Source organism: Barbus barbus, assembly GCF_936440315.1.
Source record: "Barbus barbus genome assembly, chromosome: 9".
Taxonomy (NCBI): Eukaryota; Metazoa; Chordata; class Actinopteri; order Cypriniformes; family Cyprinidae; genus Barbus; species Barbus barbus.
The window spans coordinates 31,164,134-31,184,867 of NC_136737.1; the positions used below are offsets into that span (position 1 = coordinate 31,164,134).

The 20,734-nt window shown below is 37.2% G+C and overlaps 1 protein-coding gene across 2 annotated transcripts in view; it reads left to right on the forward strand.

Moving 5' to 3' along the window:
- Window positions 1-20,605, forward strand: part of LOC306874678 (kinesin light chain 1-like) — a 36,851-nt gene extending 16,246 nt beyond the window's left edge. The window contains exons 5-16 of one of the 2 annotated variants that reach the window (XM_079424882.1): window positions 759-984; window positions 2,161-2,248; window positions 2,596-2,697; window positions 2,802-2,975; window positions 3,544-3,643; window positions 5,903-5,952; window positions 6,671-6,738; window positions 7,326-7,434; window positions 7,524-7,643; window positions 18,044-18,162; window positions 18,286-18,349; window positions 18,454-20,605. In XM_079424882.1, the coding sequence (XP_079281008.1) occupies window positions 759-984; window positions 2,161-2,248; window positions 2,596-2,697; window positions 2,802-2,975; window positions 3,544-3,643; window positions 5,903-5,952; window positions 6,671-6,738; window positions 7,326-7,434; window positions 7,524-7,643; window positions 18,044-18,162; window positions 18,286-18,349; window positions 18,454-18,537 (1,304 nt within the window). In that variant the 3' untranslated portion in view covers window positions 18,538-20,605. Of the gene's footprint in view, window positions 1-758; window positions 985-2,160; window positions 2,249-2,595; window positions 2,698-2,801; window positions 2,976-3,543; window positions 3,644-5,902; window positions 5,953-6,670; window positions 6,739-7,325; window positions 7,435-7,523; window positions 7,644-12,835; window positions 14,715-18,043; window positions 18,163-18,285; window positions 18,350-18,453 lie in introns of those variants that run through there. The other variant, XM_079424883.1, reaches the window with a different exon arrangement.
- Window positions 20,606-20,734: the final 129 nt, after the last annotated feature.

The window sequence follows — 20,734 nt, forward strand, 5'->3', positions numbered from 1 at the left end:
GTCTGAGACTCAAGGTTCCATATTTGACAACTATTTTGTAATAAAAGTGAAATGTGACAGATATGTAATAATTTGTGACAGGAGAAAGCAAAAAATCTCCCAGGAACTTGATTTTTTTTATATCAACTTCAAATTTCTAGTAATTTTAGAGTCCAATTTAATTGTAAAATATATATTTTTGTATAAAATGTAAAAAAAATGCTTGGTGCAGACTCACACATCTTAAACCTTTTTACATTTTCACTTCAGCGTTAACCCGCTGAGTATTTTCTTTAAAAAGCAACCAAGCTTTGGTCTGTGTACCAAAACATTTAAGAATTACAACCATTCAGTGCATTTTCACATCTATTGAGGGTGACAGTTAACAGATTTTAAAGAGCTCAAGCATCAAAAGCACCAGATGGCATAAAGGCAGTGTCTGCTTATAATAAAAATAACGTTATTGTCATTAATATAGTTAACGTTATAGTTGTTCTTGGTGTGAACAGGCTGTAATGCTTGTTAGCATCTAGCACTACTGACACTGTATGGCACATTTGATGTGAATTTGGCCATCTCGTTACTTTTGCATGTCCTTTCAGTCCTTTTGCAAAGTCTGCATTGGTGTGTGGATGCCATTTTGGTGAACTACCCGATAGTCAATGCGGCTTTACCAAAGTGTGGATTTGAGGCAAGAATGGCATTTGGAATGGAGCTAGAGAAATCATACAAGTCATATTTTTGATTGGAACAGTGTTACTCTCTGTCGCCCCCTTCAGTCCCACACCGGCACAACAGCGCGCTTGCTGCCGCTCAGCAGGGTGGGTATGAGATCCCAGCCCGCCTCAGGACCCTCCATAACCTGGTGATCCAGTACGCCTCTCAGGGCCGCTACGAGGTGGCCGTGCCTCTCTGCAAACAGGCTCTGGAGGACCTGGAGAAAACCTCTGGACACGACCATCCCGATGTAGCCACCATGCTCAACATCCTGGCTCTGGTCTACAGGTGTGTGTTTGCTTATGTGTAAATGCATTTGGAGTCAATTATTTACTCACTCCCATACCAAACCTGTATGTTCTTATGAAACACACAAAAAAGAGACATTTTAAAAAATGACAGTAAATCGGCCTTGTAGCTTTCAAGCATTATAAAAGACTCAAAAGCATAATTAAAATGGTCAATATGGCTATGTTTAAATATAGGACAGATTTCAGTATTTTCATTGAACAAATAATGACTTATTACTTCAGAAAACATGTAATTTAGTGCACAAGTCATTTGGACTACTATTGTGTCACTTTTATAGTGCATTAGCTTCATCTTCAATGCTCCAGTTTCCATTATTTGTAAATGCATTGATAAAACAACCGGTACATCATTTTTCAGAATTTCTTCTTTTGTGTTCCACTGAAGAACTAAAGTAATTTGTTGGGTTTAGAGTGATGTGATTGTGAGTAAATGAGGACAGAACTTACTTTCTTTAACCAGCAAGACTTCCCTCAACCAGCTTTACCAGAAAAGATTGAATAAAGTAAGTCCGCAGATTCTGTCTGGGCCTATTTATGTGTTGGGATGTACTTAATCATTCTTCATCAAATTATGTCATATTTTATATATATATATATTTATAAATTCCTCATTGTTTTCAGTATCCTCTATCAGAAATGGCAATTCTGTTAGTTTGCAAATTTGCCTAATTTGTTATGTTGTCATGGAAAAGTAATTCTCCTTTATTGAATTTAGAATGATATTTAAGTGAAATATATGGAAGCCCGTTTCCGCCACTTAATAAAAAATTAAATAAGGTATTTGTGACTTTTTATCACATGTGTGATACATGATACAATCTCGCGATTGCATGATATAAAATTCAATTCTGAGGAAAAACTGTATATCTCACAAGTCTGGCTTATGACTTTCTTCTCAGAATTGTAAGATATAAACTCGCAATTGCCAGTTATAAAGTCCAATTCTGAGGGGAAAAAAATACTATTTTTTACAATTGTGAGTTTATATCATGCAATTCTAAGAAAAAAGTCAGAATTGTGAATTTATATCCCGCACTTACCTTTTTAATGTTTTATTCAGTGGTGGAAATTGGCTTCCATAGAAAGATTGCCCACTAAATCTACTGAAATAAGCATCTCGAAATAAGACTTTATTGTGTTTCTTTTCACTCAGGGACCAGAATAAATACAAGGAAGCTGCTCATCTCCTTAATGATGCCCTGTCAATCAGAGAAAAGACCCTGGGCAAGGACCACCCAGCTGTAAGTACAACAAAACACATATTACCCTAAACAAAAAGGAGAAATAAGGTTGTGCATGGGATGTCTTTTAGTATATTTGCTTCTGAATGTCTTAAACGTCTTCCAAGATTCAGTGCCTTGAAGGCCTTGCAAACTTCAAATCAAGTAAATAGATCTATAAACCCATAGGAAAGAAGGTGACTGTTAAAACCTCTGGACTTTTCACATAATTGTGTAAAGCATGGCAAGAAAATTGGAGTCTGTGATTCCTAAAAACGATTTTGCCATATTTATAACAAATGGTCCATGTTCTGTCTGGATCCACACTCTACCCTGTAATCAGTGTCCATATTTCATGACTAATCCAGGTGGCGGCCACCCTCAACAACCTGGCGGTCCTGTACGGAAAGAGAGGAAAATACAAGGAAGCAGAACCACTGTGCAAGAGAGCCTTGGAGATCAGAGAGAAGGTACTCTCACATAAACCTGGCCTGTTTGTGTTGTGTCAGCTGATTAAAATGATATTTGAATAGTCGGCCATATTGTAATTATCTCTCTCTCTTTCATTGCTCAGGTGTTGGGGCGGGATCACCCAGACGTGGCCAAGCAGCTGAATAATCTGGCTCTGCTCTGTCAGAATCAGGGGAAGTATGAGGAGGTGGAGTATTATTACTGCAGGGCTCTGGATATCTACGAGAAAAAACTGGGACCTGACGACCCCAATGTTGCCAAGACCAAAAACAACCTGGTGAATATAATCAGCACTCATGTTTGCACAACGAATCAGATTCTTTCATTGTTAAGAGATCGATTTTAAAACCCTGGAGCACAAAACCAGTCTTAAGTCGCTGGAGGATATTTGTAGAAATAACGAAAAATGCATTGTATGGGTCAAAATGATCAATTTTTATTTTATGCCAGAAATCATCAGGATATTAAATAAAGATCATGTGCCATGAAGATATTTTGTAAATTTCCTACTGTAAATATATCAAAACTTAATTATTGATTAGTAATATGCATTGCTAAGAGCTTCATTTGAACAACTTTAAAGGAGATTTTCTCAATATTTAGATTTTTTTGCACCCTCAGATTCCAGATTTTCTAATAGTTGCATCTCAGCCAAATATTGTCCTCCGATCCTAACAAACATACATCAAAGCTTATTTATTCAGCTGACCCTTATGACTGGTTTTGTGGTCCAGGGTCACATACTGTACTTCATCTATAACCTGTAATAGAAATAACTGTACACATTTCTGTTTTTAAGGGTATGCCGTAATTGTAAAATAGCATCTTTATTATTTTTCCTGCAGGCCTCATGCTATCTGAAACAGGGCAAGTATAAGGAAGCTGAGATCCTCTACAAAGAGATCCTGACGCGCGCCCACGAGAAAGAGTTTGGATCTGTAGATGGTACGATCATTGCTTGATTATGGCTCTTCATTATTCATTAGCTGACAGCCTGCATGCTTTCTCACAAAAGGGATTTTTCTTTCTTTTTTCGGCAATGCTATAAAACTGTTGTCATTGCTGAATGATACGTATTGATGACTTCACCAGCCATCCCTCGACTCTTGATATCGTGACCTTTCCGCACACCTGACCTCTGGTTTACTACCATTCACTGAGCCGTGGATTTCACAGAAATCCAGGAGCAAACACAACTGATAAAACATCTTTTTAATACCAAAAAATATAGGATTAGTTCACATTCAGATGGGTTTGGGACTAAATTTTGCATGTTCTTGGCGTATATGTATATATGTTTTGCCGTGAAGATGAATTGACTTTCAAATATGGACGCTATATTAGTGAACTGCTTGCCTGTGCCAGGCAAAATATTCAATGTGGATGTCTCAAAAATAAATGTGAAAGCAGAAGTTCAAAGCACATTAGTGTACGAACAACTGAACAGATGGTTTGTATCTGTGATTTCCCTCTCTTTTACTTCTTGGAAATTGTACAACTTTCAGGTGAAGTTCTGTGTTACGTAATTTGTTCTTTTATTTTCAAAATCTCATCCTTTTTTTTTGTAATTTTATTTTGTGTTCTTGAATATCAGAAAATTGATTATCCGTTCAGAATAGGCCAATTTGTGTGTTGTTTATATGATTTTGTTAATCATTTTAATGTTGATTTCACACTTGATTTCAATAAATCAACTTGATTGATTTTTTCATTTTTCTATATTTTCTGTTTCATATGTTCGTGCCAAATTTATTTTGTGCTCTTGACAGTTTTAATACATGTTCACCTGGTGGACTGTTGGTAAATGACAAAACTTCAAGAATGTAGTTACTGCAGTATTGTTAGATCCCAGGCGTATGGAAGCCCGTTTCCGTCACTGAAAATAAGGGTCATTGCGATTTTTTGTCTCACAATTATTGTTATTTTTTTCCCAGAATTGCATGATATAAACTAACTATTCCAATTATAATGTCAGAATTATGATATATGCTTATAGTTATCGCAAAACTTGCAATTCTAACTTTTTTCTCGCAATTCAGACTTTTTTCTTACAATTGTGACTCATTTTCTCAGACTTGTGAGATAAAAAGTCGCAATTGCGAGTTATAAAATCCGATTTTGAGGAAAAAAGGACTGGCTATTTTCTTACAATTGCGAGTTTATATCCTGCTATTCTGGCTTTATACCTTGCCATTACGAATTTATGTTAAAGTCAGAATTGCGAGTTTATGTCACAAATTGTGAAAAAGTCAGAATTGCACATTTTTAGCACACAATTGCCAAAAAGTCAGAAGTGTGAGATAAAAAGTTGCAATTGTGAGTAATCAAGTCCAAATCTAACGAAAAAAAGACAGGATTTTGGGTGAAGAGAAAATTTTGGGCAATTTTGGGTTTATATCTTGCAGTTCTGACTTTATAACTTGCAATTATAAATTTATGTCTCACACTTTATATTAGGTGGCCTTAACTACTATGTACTTACATTTAAATTAATAATTTGGTACAATGCACTTATTGTGTACATACATGTTTTTACATTGTACTTATATTTACATATAAAATACCTATATGTAGTTACATCTGTAATTACATTCATAATTACACTGTTAACACCATCCCTTACACCTTAACCCACCCTTAAACCTACCCAGACCACCAAACCTGTCCCTAACCTTACCCGTATCCCACCTCAATAGCAGCAAAAGTGTTTTACAATACAATATGACCACTATAAGTGCATTGTACTTATTTTTTGATGGAAGTGTATAGTAGTTAAGGCCACCTAATATAAAGTGTGACCAATTTATGTCTTGCAATTTTCAGAAAAGAATCAGAATTTCAAGTTTATATCACACAATTATGGGAAAAAAGTCAGAATTGTAAGATTAAAAAGTAGCAATTTCCTTTTTATTTTTATTCAGTGGTGGAAACAAGCTTCCATACATAATAATTTTAACAAGTATTAAACTATGAAACTCCTGTAACCTTTGTAACCTAAATCTAAAATTGAAGGAGGAGCCCAGTCATACCTAGACAGAGTGCCTCAGAGTGCCTTAGAAACAGCTTAGCAATTCAATGGCAAGATTTATCAAAAATAAATCAATATGATTTTACAGTAGTAACTACGGTATTTGTCAGTTTTTACCTTGTTGCATTTTTGTAATGGCTGACTACAGTAGCAGAACTGTTTCTCTGTGTCTGCAGCTGAAAATAAACCCATCTGGATGCATGCTGAGGAAAGACAAGAGAACAAAGTAGGTTTCTGCCAGCGTGTGTGTGCGTGTGTGTGTGTGTGTGTGTGTGTGTGTGTGTGTGTGTGTGTGTGTGTGTGTGTTGTGTGTGAAATGCTGAGATGCTCATGTGGGAAGCTGATATAGTGGGTACAGAAAGTCACCACCCGCTTTCAATATATTTACCTTTTGTTGCACAGAGCCTGAACTGAAAACACTATTGTAGCTTTTTCTGGCTTTACAAACACAGTAACAATACTCTGAATAAGTCACTCCACGGATTCTCAGTGGGATTTAGGTTGAGCCCTGAGTAGGCCACTAGACAACGTTCACGTTCTTGTTCTTTATGGCTGTTTAGCTGCTCTGTTTAGGGTTACTGTCATACTGAAACAGCAGAGAGCTGCAGGTTCTCCTCAGTCTGTCAGTATTTTGTATTTTTCAGTCCTGGCTGAAGAGAAATGCCTCAGTAACATATTTCTGCCTCTGTATTTTGTTCTTTGGCTGTGTTTTATCAGACACATTGTCTATAGACTTCGTAAAGGACCAATTAATTCCCTGTGCCTTTCCACAACCTGTACTGTAAATGTTTTGAAGGGAGGTTGTGGCTGTCTGTACCCAGTCTATATGTATTTACAGCAAACACAGTTTCCCTGACTGCAAACCTGTCTGGATGATTGACAGCTGAGAAGATTTTGAAACTTCACTGTCTGTCTCTGTGTGTTATCCTCCTCCTTTCTCTCAGGGAAAGTTGGCAGATGGGAATCATTATGGGGAATACGGCGGCTGGTACAAAGCCTGCAAGGTGAACAGGTGAGAAAAAGCAGCTACAATTACCCAAACTTACCTGCCCCACAGCTAAAACTGCTGTCTGCAGTTAGTTCAGCTGAAACGTCAGCTTAAAGGAATGTTCTGGAAAGTTGAATATGAGATAAGGGTTTTAAATGTAAGGCCACAAGATATGTTAACATGGGACTAAAGATTCATTTGCTAACCTTGTCTGTGCAGAAATTAACTATAGTTTCCTGCACCCACTAGTAAAAAAATATCAAAAATGATATCTGGTGTCTGAATAATTTTTGGTTAGACTGCATAAGACCCTGGACACTGTTTACTCATCTCACTCGGGCAAAAACTACTGGAAATAATGATGGAAAAATATGATGCTTGTTATGAAATGGGTGAAAAAGTTATATTACAATTATTTTGCTTTTGCTCTCTCAGAAAAATATTCCGTTCCCCAAGAAACACTGTGTTCGCTTGAAAAAAAGATGAAATAGTTTATTTTTTGCAAGTGCGGCTATTTTCTTCAGAAAATGCAAACCTAGTCTGAATATTAAACGTGTTGGGAATTATATGAGACACATTTGAGAGTGAATCTGTGTGTTTTTCATACACAGCCCCACGGTAAACACCACGCTGAGGAACCTGGGCGCTCTGTACCGTAAGCAGGGGAAAACAGAGGCGGCTGAGACCCTAGAGGAGTGTGCCATGAGGTCCCGCAGACAGGTGCAACATCTGGGAGAATCATAGCGATGAATGCTGGGAAACATGATGTCTTTGTAATGTGCGTGTATGTATGTGTGTGTGTGTGTCAGGGAGCGGCAGTGGATCCTCAGAGAGATGGAGAGAGGCGGAGGAGCACTGCATCCATCTCCAGCGTGAAGTACGACTGCAGCAATGACACCGGGGAAGAGGGCAGTGTGGAGTGGAATGGGGTGAGTTAGTAATATCTTTGTCATGTTAAGCTGCTTTAAGTGTATGGAACCCCAAAGTGGAGGTGGTGATGAAAAAAATATGAGACGGGACAAAAATAATCATATTTCAGTGCTTTTGCATGCTCTTGCAGATGTCTTGCGTTTCCCCGTGAAACTTTGTAATCTTTCGAAAAACATTCTCGCAAAACAAAAATATTGCATTCTCTTGCAAAACATTTGCATTCTTTTGCAAAAGTATTGCATTCCTGTGAGAAACTTTCTGTTCTCTCGCAAAACATTTATATGTTCTCTCACAAAAGTTCCTGCAAGAAACATTGCAGTCTTTCATAAAATATTTGCATTCTTTTGCATAGATGTTGCGTTCCCTCTAAAAACTTTGCAGTCATTTGCATTTATTTGCATTCTTTTGCAAAGTATTGCGTTCCCATGAGAAGCATTGCATACTCTTGCTAAACATTTATGTTCCCTCACAAAAGGATTGCATTACTGAGAGAAACTTTGCTTTCTCTCACAAAACATTTGCGTACTCTTATAAAAGTATTGTGTTCTCTTGCGAAAAGTACAGTTCCCCCAAGAACTTAGCATTCTCATAAAACATTTCTGTTCTCTTGCAAATGTATTGCGTTCCCCTAAGAAACTTTGTAATCTCTCAAAAAACATTCTTTCTCGCAAAACAAAAATATTCCATGCAAATATTCTTTTTCAAAAGTATTGCATTCCTGTGAGAAACTTTCCTTTCTCTTGCAAAAGTATTGCTTTCCCGCAAGAAACATTGCAGTCGTTCATAAAACATTTGCATTCTTTTGCATAAGTGTTGCGTTCCCTCTAAAAACTTTGCAATCATTTGCATTTATTTGCGTTGTTTTACAAAAGTATTGCGTTTCCACAAAAAACTTTGCATTCTCTCACAAAACATTTGCGTTCTTTTCCAAATTATTGCATTTCCACAAGAAACTTTGTGTTCTTTTGTAAAAGTATTGTGTTCACTCATGACAAGTATTGTGTTCCCACGATATTGTGCTGTTCAGATCTAGAAACGCTCTTCATTAACTGCAAGCCGTTCTATTCTCCGCGGGAGTTCTGCTCGTTCATTCTCGTGAGTGTCTACATCCCACCGCAAGCGCACGTGAGCACAGCTTTACAGAAACTCACTGATCTGATCACAGAGACTGAGCAACAACACCCGGACTCTGTTTTAATCATTCTCGGGGACTTTAATAAAGCAAATCTCTCCCGTGAACTGCCAAAATACAGACAGCATGTTACATGTCCCACCAGAGACAGTAATATATTGGATCACTGTTACACAACAATAAAGGACGCATATCACTCTGTTCCACGAGCAGCTTTAGGACTCTCTGATCACTGTTTGGTTCATCTTATTCCATCCTACAGGCAGAAACTTAAGTCTGCAAAGCCTGTATTAAGATCTGTTAAAAGATGGACTAATGAAACAGAGCGGGATCTACAAGCCTGTTTCTCTCTCACTGATTGGACTGTTTTTGAAGCTGCTGCAAATGATCTGGACGAGCTCACAGAGACTGTAACATCTTATATCAGTTTCTGTGAGGATATGTGCATTCCTAACAGGACTCATCTATTCTACAACAATGACAAACCATGGTTCACTGCAAAACTCAGACAGCTCCGTCAGGCCAAAGAAGATGCTCACAGAAAGGGGGATAAAGTCTTGTACAAACAGGCCAAATACACACTGGAAAAGGAGATCAGAGTGGCAAAGAGGAATTATTCTGACAAGCTCAGGAACAAATTCTCTTCCAGCGATCCGGCTTCAGTGTGGCTAGGATTAAAGGACATCACCAGCTACAAAACACCACCCCCCAGCACTCTGGAGAATCAACACCTGGCAGACGACTTAAACGAGTTCTTTTGTCGTTTTGAACGATCACCCCACACCCGCCCAGAACACCCCTCCACACAACCATTCACACCTCCAGCAACCCCTCTCTCCCCCACACCTACAATTCAAATCAGCGAAGACGATGTGTGCCAGGTCTTCAGGAAGAACAAAAGAAGGAAAGCACCTGGTCCAGATGGTGTGTCACCAGCCTGCCTAAAAATCTGTGCTGATCAGCTGGCCCCCATCTTCACACAGATCTTCAATAGATCACTGGAGCTGTGTGAAGTCCCCTCATGCTTCAAACGCTCCACCATCATCCCCGTCCCAAAGAAACCCAAAATTACTGGACTTAATGACTACAGACCTGTGGCCCTAACGTCTGTAGCCATGAAATCATTTGAAAGACTGGTTTTGGCTTATCTGAAGGACATCACTGGACCCTTACTGGACCCCCTGCAGTTTGCCTACAGAGCAAACAGGTCTGTGGATGATGCAGTCAACATGGCACTTCATCCTGCAGCATCTGGACAGACCAAGGACTTATGTGAGGATCCTGTTTGTGGACTTCAGCTCTGCTTTTAACACCATCATCACGGAAACCCTTCAGAATAAACTAACTCAGCTCTCCGTCCCCACCTCCGTCTGCCAGTGGATCAACAGCTTCCTGACAGACAGACAGCAGTTAGTAAAGCTTGGCAAATTCACATCCAGCACTCGAACCATCAGCACTGGAGCTCCTCAGGGCTGCGTACTCTCCCCAATGCTCTTCTCCCTCTACACCAACGACTGCACATCTAAAGACCCCTCTGTCAAGCTCCTGAAGTTCGCAGACGACACCACACTGATCGGCCTCATCCAGGACGGTGACGAGTCTGCTTACAGATAGGAGGTTAAGGAGCTGGTTGTCTGGTGCAGTCTTAACAACCTGGAGCTTAACACGCTCAAAACGGTGGAGATGATCGTGGACTTCAGGAGAAACCCCCCTGCTCTCCCCCCACTCACCATCATGAACAGCACCGTGACTGCAGAGTCATTCAGATTCCTGGGCACCACCATCTCTCAGGACCTGAAGTGGGATATTCACATAGACTCCATTGTCAGGAAGGCCCAGCAGAGGTTGTCCTGTTTCTTCGCCAGCTGAGGAAGTTCAACCTGCCACAGGACTTGCTGAAACAGTTCTACTCTGCCATCATTGAATCCATCCTCTGCACCTCAATAACTGTCTGGTTCAGCTCAGCGACCAAATCTGACCTCAGAAGACTACGGAGGGTAGTCCGGACTGCTGAGCGAATCATTGGTACAACCCTCCCCACTCTCCAAGAACTGTACTTATCCAGAGTGAGCAAAAGGGCTGGTAAAATCACTCTGGACCCCTCACATCCAGCACACAACCTCTTTGAACTGTTACCGTCTGGTCGACGCTACAGAGCTCTGAGCAGCAGAACGACCAGACACAGGAACAGTTTCTTCCCTCAGTCAATACATCTCATGAACACTCAAAAATAAACGTGGAACACACAACTAATTCATTATCCATTCACCACACTCACTTATTTTATCTTTATTTTCTCATTTGCACATACTTGACCTGTACATACATAGTCGCCTATATTATATATTTTTTATTTTTTTGCTGCTTTGTAGATTGGTTATTGGCTATTTCTTGTTATTTTGTTTTATTACCTGTGTCCTGTCCTGTTACTGTCCTTCTGTTGCACCGTGGAGCTTCTGTCACTACAACAAATTCCTTGTATGTGTAAACATACTTGGCCAATAAAGCTCATTCTGATTCTGTTCTTTTCCAAATTATTGCATTTCCACAAGAAACTTTGTGTTCTTTTGTAAAAGTATTGTGTTCACTCATGAAAAGTATTGTGTTCCAACGAGAAACTTTGCGTTCGCTCACAAAACATTTGTGTTCTTGTACAAATTATTGCATTTCCACAAAAAAATTAGCGTTTTTCTCACAAAACATTAGTGTCTCCGTAGAAAGTGATTTTTTGGAATCACTCATAAAAAGTCCCTGTCGTCTGACAGATATCACTTATTCGCCAATCAGAAATATTCTCTCCTTGTAAACCTGTCAGTTTTGCACACAAACATCAGGTTGGCTAACATATCTTTGTTTTAAAGAGTGGCATATGGCAAAAGTTAGCAAAGTAGTGTAAGTTAGTAAAATGGCCAAATTACATTACACAATACTTGCATTAAATATACATTATCAATGGTTGATGCATGAAACCAAAATCTACCATATTTTCTTTCTTAACTTATTGTAAAATATTCATAAGTACCGATTCCCATTAGAGCTTCAAGTCAAGAATTAAAGAAGTTAAGAAGAAGTATTAAATTATGGCCACGTTGTACTAATTCTTTCCCTCGCTTTAGGGGGTGATATTTGGTCACAATATCTTGTTTTTGTCATATGCGGCGCTCCATACATTCAGTGCTTGTTTTTTCTTATATGTAGGCTATGTTCTATATATATATTATTTTATTAAATATTAATTAGTATGTATATGATTAAATATTCATCATTTTAAATGATCTTAATCAAACACTCATCCTGAAGCTTTAATCGCAAAACAAAATAATTAACACTTAGACTGCAGGTATACAATAATTATGCTGTGTTATCTGGCTGTGGGATTGATATCACATTAAAAAATGAGATCGGGACAGCCTGTGGAGGTCAGTGCTGCATTGCAGCCTCTTCAGTGTGCCAAAGTGCCCATAGTCCCCTGATGATGTCATATCCTGTGTGACATCAGTGATCTGTGACTCATTCTCTCCTTACCCACAACCCCTCATCACTGACACTATCATTATATTACTACTGTCATGATGCATAGCTATGATTAGCAATGACTGCACAGCTATTTCCTGAACCACATAATTAAACATCTGTGATTATAAAGCAGAAGCTCCAAAACAAGAGTGCAATAGAGTCATATTCCAGAAGTAAAAAGTCTATTCATTTTCTCCATTTTTAACTTACAATGTAGAATTTTTTAAGACATGCCTACCATGAACTATAATGGTAAACATTTATTTCAGTGAGAGACCAGTTTTTGCAGAAACCAGTGGGAGTTGAATTTCATATCTAATGCGTGTTTAATTGGGTAATTCTATTGGTCATCACTAAATCAACCTAAATACATTCATTTATACTCACAAAACAAATCTTTACAGGTGAAATCAGGTTAAATCTTGAGATACTATGAACAAATTCACTGTCTGTACTTGTTTTTCATTGATCTGCTCTTGATGTGTTCGTCTCATGTGTGCTTTTCTCTCTCTCTCTCTCTGTCTCTCTCTCTCTCTGCATTAGGCCTAAGCTCTCCTCATCTTCCTCTGTCTGCTCTAACAACAAATCAGATCTGATCTGCCTGATGTAAATGGATTGCTATGCGGTTTGCTCTCTGCCGGGTGGAGTGTGTGTGGAGAGAAGCCCAGCACAGCTTTAACTCTTGCTAAGGCTGATGGGATATCATCTTACATTTCCCGTGTATTCTTGCTCTCTCTCTTTCTCTGATTCTTCCAAACACTGACTGGTTTCGCTCGTTTGCTCATTCCTCCTTGTTCTCTGCGATGTCTGTTTTTGTGCCTGCATTGCTAACTGTGTTACACTGATTTATAATCTGTAATATACAACCTCAGTGAGACACACGTGTCGGACTAGCAGAGTGAATCTTATGAACAGGCCAAATAAAATTAAAAAAATTAAAAATTAAATTTTCGTGATAATTAGGCACATTTCTGCCCATAATGTCAAGAAAATTCCCAATGTCATAATTGTAATGTAATAAAATTTCTTAAATTCTGTTCAAATGTTTGGGTCAGTACGATTTCTTAATGTTTTTGAAAGAAGTCTCTTATTCTCACCAAGGATTTGATCAAAAATACAGTAAAGACAGTGAAATATTATTACAATTGAATTTAACTGTTTTCAATATGAATATAGATTAATCTGTAATTTATTCCTGAGATCAAAGCTGAATTTCCAGCATCATTACCCCAGTCTTCAGTGTCACATGATCCTTCAGAAATCATAATAATATGCTGATTTGCTCAAGGAACATTTCTGATTATTATCAATGTTGAACACAGTTGCACTGCTGAATATTTTTGTGGAAATCATGATATATTTTTCAGGATCCCTTAAAGAATACAAAGTTCAAAAGAACAGCATTTATTTGAAATATAATGTTTTACTTTAAGTCTTTACTGTTGCTTTGATTAATGTATCCTTGCTCAATACAAATACTAATTACGTTAAATAATTGTTCTGACCTTAAACTTTTGACTGGTAGTATAACTAAAGAACAAATGATATAAATACTTCAATTTACTGTTATATTAACTTATGTTACATTTAATTCCTGTTATGTAGCAGATATTTTTGTTCTACGGTACAAGCCAACTCTCATATATATTAATGTTTAATCTAGCAAAAGGAAAGTGTATATGGAAATACAATGGAGGCTGCTGACAATTTTGCATTCTTTACCAAATTTATACATTTCTTTTATTTCCCAATTATATAATCGTCATAACAATTAAAAGGTTAAATTGGAAAATTAACAAATTTCCAGAACAAAGAAAGTTGTACAGTTTTGAAATAATCTTCATTTTCAGTTTTTATGGTCTCAAACTTTCGGACCTTGTTACATAACTCATGTTATAGCAAAGCTACCTTTTAGTTTATTTATGTTTATACCTCTTTGTTTTATACCAATTTTAAAAATACTTGAAATAAGTGTATTATTTGCTGCTCACATTTTTTTCGACACATAATCATGTTTAGTTTGGTAAAAAAAAGTGTTTTGTTGGGTATGTGTCAAGTAGGCTAAACTCATTCTTCATTGGCTTTTGTTGCCAAATACATAAGAAAGGCCAAAAGTTCAGACAAAATCTGCTCAATATGCCAATAATAGAGTTTCTTCAGAAACTGAAGCTATTTTTGCATTTCCGTGTGGTTTTGCTACATCTTTCAAAGTATTACTGTATGTGTTCACTATTCAGGATTGGTGAATTAGTGCGGCTGTAGCAAATTCTTCACTGTAGTTTGACTGAGGGCCTCGCTGCAGATTCATGGGATGTTTGGACTGCGTGTGTAAATATATATATGTGGCTCTTTCTGCACGCTGATGTATGTCTTCATTAAGCTCATATGACATCTAACCCAATAAAGGCTTGGAATTAGTGGCCTGGCCTCTGTCTGTGTGCTTGAATGTGAATTATGAGTGAATGTTTTGTTGGAGGCACTCTCTCTGCCACACGGTGACCTAGTTTCTGTCACTGGCAGTGGTCACACAGCTTGTATTTGCTTCAGTTTTCTTCACCATGACAGCACGGAGCATGGATTAAAGTCAAACTGAAGGGTTATTTCAGGTCTCAAGAGCATTTGTGCTGTTATACCGCTAAACCTTACGATTTTATTATGATGTTGGATTTAGCATTTTAGCTGAACAACTCTAAAACTGCAGTGTGTAGCTCAGATTGGATTTAATGCCAACTCAGTCGTATGGATTGGATTTCCACATGGACAATAAAGCAGTAATGCTATAGGTACCCTATAGTAAACCTTAGTTGCATAACCTAAGAGCATGACGTGGTGTTTCTGCAAAAACAAACACGTCCTGCCATCTGCTGGGCTAAGGGGTAGACTGCAGTGCTCCAGATCTTTTCCAGTATGAGGTATTTTATCACGTTTACCACCGTACATTAGATACCATTGCTAATATGAGAGCTAATATATTGGCTAGGCTGATAACTCAGCCAGGATTTGGAGATTATTAGCTGCTCAGTAACCCTGCTGGCTAATAATCATGACAAATGAACAGACGTATGAATTCTCCTTTGTGTCAGTTCCAAGATCTACCAACAGCAGTGCTGCGGTGATCCTATACTTTAGTAGGCTGACCCATAAATTACGCACAAAAAAAATGCAATAGTATTTTTTCACTGACGTTTGTATTCAGTGTTCTTTTAAATGTAATGCATTACAATATTACTCCATAAAAAAGTAACTAATTGTGTTACTTACTATTAGTGCTGTCAAATTATTAATCGCGATTAATCGCATCCAAAAATACAACTATTTGTTTACGTAATATATGTGTGTGTATTGTGTTTATTTATTATGTATATATATATATATATATAAATACACACACATACAGTATGTATTTTGAAAATATAGACATGTATTTACGTGTATATATTTATATTAATATAACTTATGTTATATAAATATATTTAATATATAAACAGCATATTGTTATTAAATATATACATGCATGTGTTTGTATTTATATATACATAACAAGTATACACAGTACACACTGTGTACTGTGTTTATATTATATAAACAAAAACGTTTATTTTGGATGCGATTAATCGCGATTAATCGTTTGACAGCACTACTCTTTATGTAAGCAACTTTTTGCATTACTTTTTGTCACTTGAGCTAGGTTTGTTTATTTATTTTTAATAACAAAAAAACTCAAAAGTTATATTTTTATATAAAAATAAAGACCCTTTCACACCGAAAGTGAAATGAATAACCCTTTGTCTTTACATTTGCTCTCGATTTCTGTCAACACGGATATTTCGGAGAGCTTTCAGCGAATAAATGGGAAAACAAAGTAACTTGTGTTACTTATTTGAAAAAATATTTAGATATTTTCTTGTAAATTTAAAAGTAATTCAGTACTTTACTAGTTACTTGAAGTAAAAAGTAACTTGCGTTACCCACACACTCGTTGTATTTTTGCAGATACTCTGTAACCAGCAAAAGTTAATGATTCATATACTTTTTGTTCATCAAAATAACCTCAAATGAACACAACTTTAGACTAAATTTAGTAAAAAGCAATAATAATAAGCAAACTATAAGTCACATGACTTCAGCGTCACCATCACTACGCTTCTGACAAATCTTTTAATTTCTTTATTTAACAATCTACAAAACGTTTGAGTTGTGTGCGAGAGTGTGAGTAATGTGAATAGTGAGTTTATATCACCCGTTAGAAATTGCCAGTTTCAAGTCATATAAAAGTTGTTGTTTTTTAATTATAGAGTGGGTATTACTGTTGTGTTTTATGTTGTAGAATAAAACATAACATTTTCTTGAGCTTCTGTTCGCCACAGACCTTGTTTCAGGCATTTAACCAAAAAACTCATTTTAAAAAGATAGCAGACGTACGTCTGCAAGATGTCTGTTAAAGATCTCTTGATCTGGAAAGCATCTGCGGTCTACAAACGTCTGGCAGACGTCTTTCAGATGTCAGTTTTACATACAGTCTAAATCATAAACATCTTAAAGGCATCTAATAGACGTCTATTTGACATCTAAAAGGAAACGTCCTATAGACGTATTGCAGATGAGCAAACACCCTAAATAATACGTCTTGCAGATGTAAATGCAGACATCAAATAGACGTCTCGGAGATGTACGTGTGCTATCAGGACAATGGAACCGGAAATGCTAAAATGCAAACTTGTGCAAACTCATTCCTTCAGCACTCTATACAGCATATGTATTCAAAGTTTATTGTTTCGCATTTCATTATGTGTACATTTAAAACAAATGATCCAAAGTAATATGAGAGGTAATACACTTGCAGGCTAGCAGAATGCTAAGCTAGTATGCCGAGCAGTTAAAGAATAAGACACTTTTGTTAATTTGCCATTATATATACTTTAAAAGATAAAGATGAAATCACTAGGACCCATTTGTTCATGAAATTAATCTATATTCTGTATAATCGCTTTTGTCTCGTTTACATCATAGTCAAATGTGAATACTGATTGCTCTGAAACTGAAGTCTCCAGTGCTAACTCACTGCAGCGCACCAAATTTATACTTCTTTAAATGATCAGATACTCTCATAATTTTCAGAGACAACTGCAAGCAAGTTATTTATTGGTTGACCCTGAAAAGTAAACGCTATAATGTGTGTTTGAGAATCCCAACACAGCAGCATTGGCTTAAAGGGATAGTTCACCCCAAAATTCTGTCATTAATTACTCACCCTCATGTCGTTCCAAACCCGTAAAACCTTTGTTCATCTTCAGAACACAAATTAAGATATTTGTGATGAAATCCGTGAGCTCTCTGATCCTCCCATATACAGTAAGGATCCTTACACGATCAAGGCTCAGAAACGTGTGACATCAGGGGTTCAACCGTAATTATATGAAGCTATGAGAATACTTTTTGTGTGTAAAGAAAACAAAAATAACGACTTTATTCAACAATTCGTCTCCTCCGCATCACCTTATAGTGCCATTTTGGAGAGTATCCCCTGATGTCACATGGATTATTTTACCGATGTCCTTGCTATGGAGGGTCAGAGAGCTCTCGGAATTCATCAAAAATATCTTAATTAGTGGTCTTACGGGTCTGGAACGACATGAGGGTGAGTAATTAATGACAGAATTTTCATTTTTGGGTGAACTATCCCTTTAACCAATGGCATGAGTTGAAAAACACACAGCAACAGTTTTAACTCAGGACTGTGTTTGTGTTCAGGACGGTTCTCTCAGGAGAAGTGGCTCTTTCGGGAAACTCAGGGAAGTCCTGCGCAAGAGCAGCGAGATGCTGGTGAAGAAAATTCAAGGAACCATGCCACCAGAACCTCGAAACACGAAGTGAGATACACAAACACAGCGATTCATGAATGTTATACTGTACTGAACTTTGAACCCAGCTTCAGCAGCTTTACCGCCTGGTACAGTCTTTCTTGTAAATCAGTTGTTTTTCATCCCACACAGCATGAAGAGAGCCGCGTCCCTCGGTTACCTGAACAGTAATGGAGATGACAACGACTCTTTTCAGGTGAGATGATTTAGGGCCGCTGTTGTGTGAGCTCAGGGTTTAATTTGATTTGTTTTAAAGGAGATTAATGGAGTAATGCTGATTTGTCGGTCGTCTCGTCACAGGGTTCGGGAGCAGCGAGGACGCTGAGAAACAGCAGGCCTCTGAGCTCAAGCACAGTGGAGCTGTACAAAAGCACAGACCAATGAAAATGCATACATGTTCTGACTCATTTCTCACTAGATTTGTAGGAAGCTGTGGTTAATGTGTTTTTAATCATGAACGCTTTTGGCTTTTCGTCTGAGTTTACACATATAAATCATGCATGTTTCCTTTTCCTCAAAGAATGGTTCATCCAGAAATGAAAACTCGTCTTTTATTCATTCTCATGTGGACCACAAAAAATAAATTTAACTAACAGCTCTTTTTTCCGTTAAATCAAAGTGAATGGAAATGGGTGCCGTCATACTCCAAAAACAGCAAAAAGCTCCATAAAACTAAATTCTTCCTAAGTCATACTGTACAGGCCAAAATATGGAAGCTTGTTTCTGCCAAGGGATTAAAAAAGGGCTACTTGCAACTGTTTCTTGAGTTTTTATCTCACAATTCTAAGAATAAACAGACAGAAATTAAAGATAATTACCTATGGTGAAAAAAGAAAAAAGAAACTGTAAATATGCAGCTTTTGCAACTTTTTTCTCACAAATCTTTCACAATCACAATCATGAGAAAAAATGTCAGAATTGCAAGATGTAAATTCAGAATTGTGATAAATATCAGAATTGCAGGATAAAAGTTGCAATTAATCTTGGCAAAAAAACAACAACAGCAGTATTGCCAGATGTAAATTCAGAATTACAAGAAAGAAAAAAAAGTCAGAATTGTGAGAAATAAATTATGCATGGCAGGAAATAAAACCCCCCCTGAAATTTAAGATGTAGCCTTAACGCAGGTTGCAGGTTTTGCAAATCTTAGTTTATATCTGACAATTATGAGAAAATAGTCAGAAGTGTAAGATGTAAATTCAGAATTGTGAGAAAAGTCAGAATTGCGTGATAAAATTTGCCATTAACTTTTGCGGAGGGAAAAAAACAGTATTGTGAGAATTTAGAATTCCAAGAAAAAGTCAGAATTGCAAGATAAAAAGTCACAATTAACCTTGGCAAAAAAACCAAAACAAACTGAATTATGAATTCAGAATTCAGAGAAAGAAACACAGAATTGCGAGAAATAAACTAAATTACAAGACAAAACGTTGTTGTGAATTGTTTATATGAGGTTATTCTGAGAAAAAAGTCAGAATTATGAGATATAACATAATAAATGTTGCAGTTTTTTCGTGACAGACAGGTGAAGATATTAATTGCTAATCATTCCCTCTGCCACAGATCAAAATGTCCAAATCCACAGAATTAGAATTTTTGACTTTTTTAACTATTTTAACCTTTCTTAAACCCATAGCAACTGCCTCAACATTACTTTTTGAAACCTAATATGGCTTAACTACAATATTTTATACGCTGAAAACACTGGAATGTGATGGCTGCTGTGGGAGGCTTTGCAGATCTGAATTATGTAACGAGTGATTTTAACTCCAGTGGGAAAGACCAGAAATCCACCTGGCTCATTCTCTCAGGTATGAAATATCCTTTTGACACATATTTAGGAGTGAAATTTGACCTCCGGTGATAAAAAGCCACAAGAAAGCCGGTGCACGAGCATTGTTCACTCAGAGCTCAAGAGAGGTGTTGTGTTGCTCCTGACCTGATTCATCAGCCATGCACGCCAGTCGTTTTATTCCAGTCGCTCATTCAGTATGTGATGAATATGTCCTAATGTATAGGTACTGCCCCATGTGTTTCTGTAACTTTGTGTGATGTACTTTTTTTACTCTGTTCAAGTTTTAAAGCAACCATCTTGTCATTTTTTCATTGCTATTGAAAATTTGGAATATATATGGAATCTGTATATATGGAATTTGAATATATACGTTCATCCGTTTGATGTTTGTGCTACATGAACGATGTGCAAGCTGTACAGTCCACATGTGTTATTGAGCAGGCTGTTTAATTAGTAAAGAGGAGTTGGTTTATATAGAAAAGGCTTCTAATCAGTTCATGCTCCAGCGTACATGGACTTCTCAGGGTTCTGCTGCTTGTTTGTCTAAGCATCCAAGTATGTTTTGAAAGCACTTTGTTGAGAGTCATTGGCTGGGCAAAAACTAGATGCTTTAATGAACAATTTGGCTTGATTAAAATAAAACGTTTTAGTGAAATCATGCAATGTCCATTTCATTTTTTATTTCTACGTCAATACTTAAATTTGCTCATGTTTTAGTCACGGCAAGGGTAGAGTCGTGAAAGTATCCTTTATAACGTTTTACATATAACTTTATCTAAAGCAATA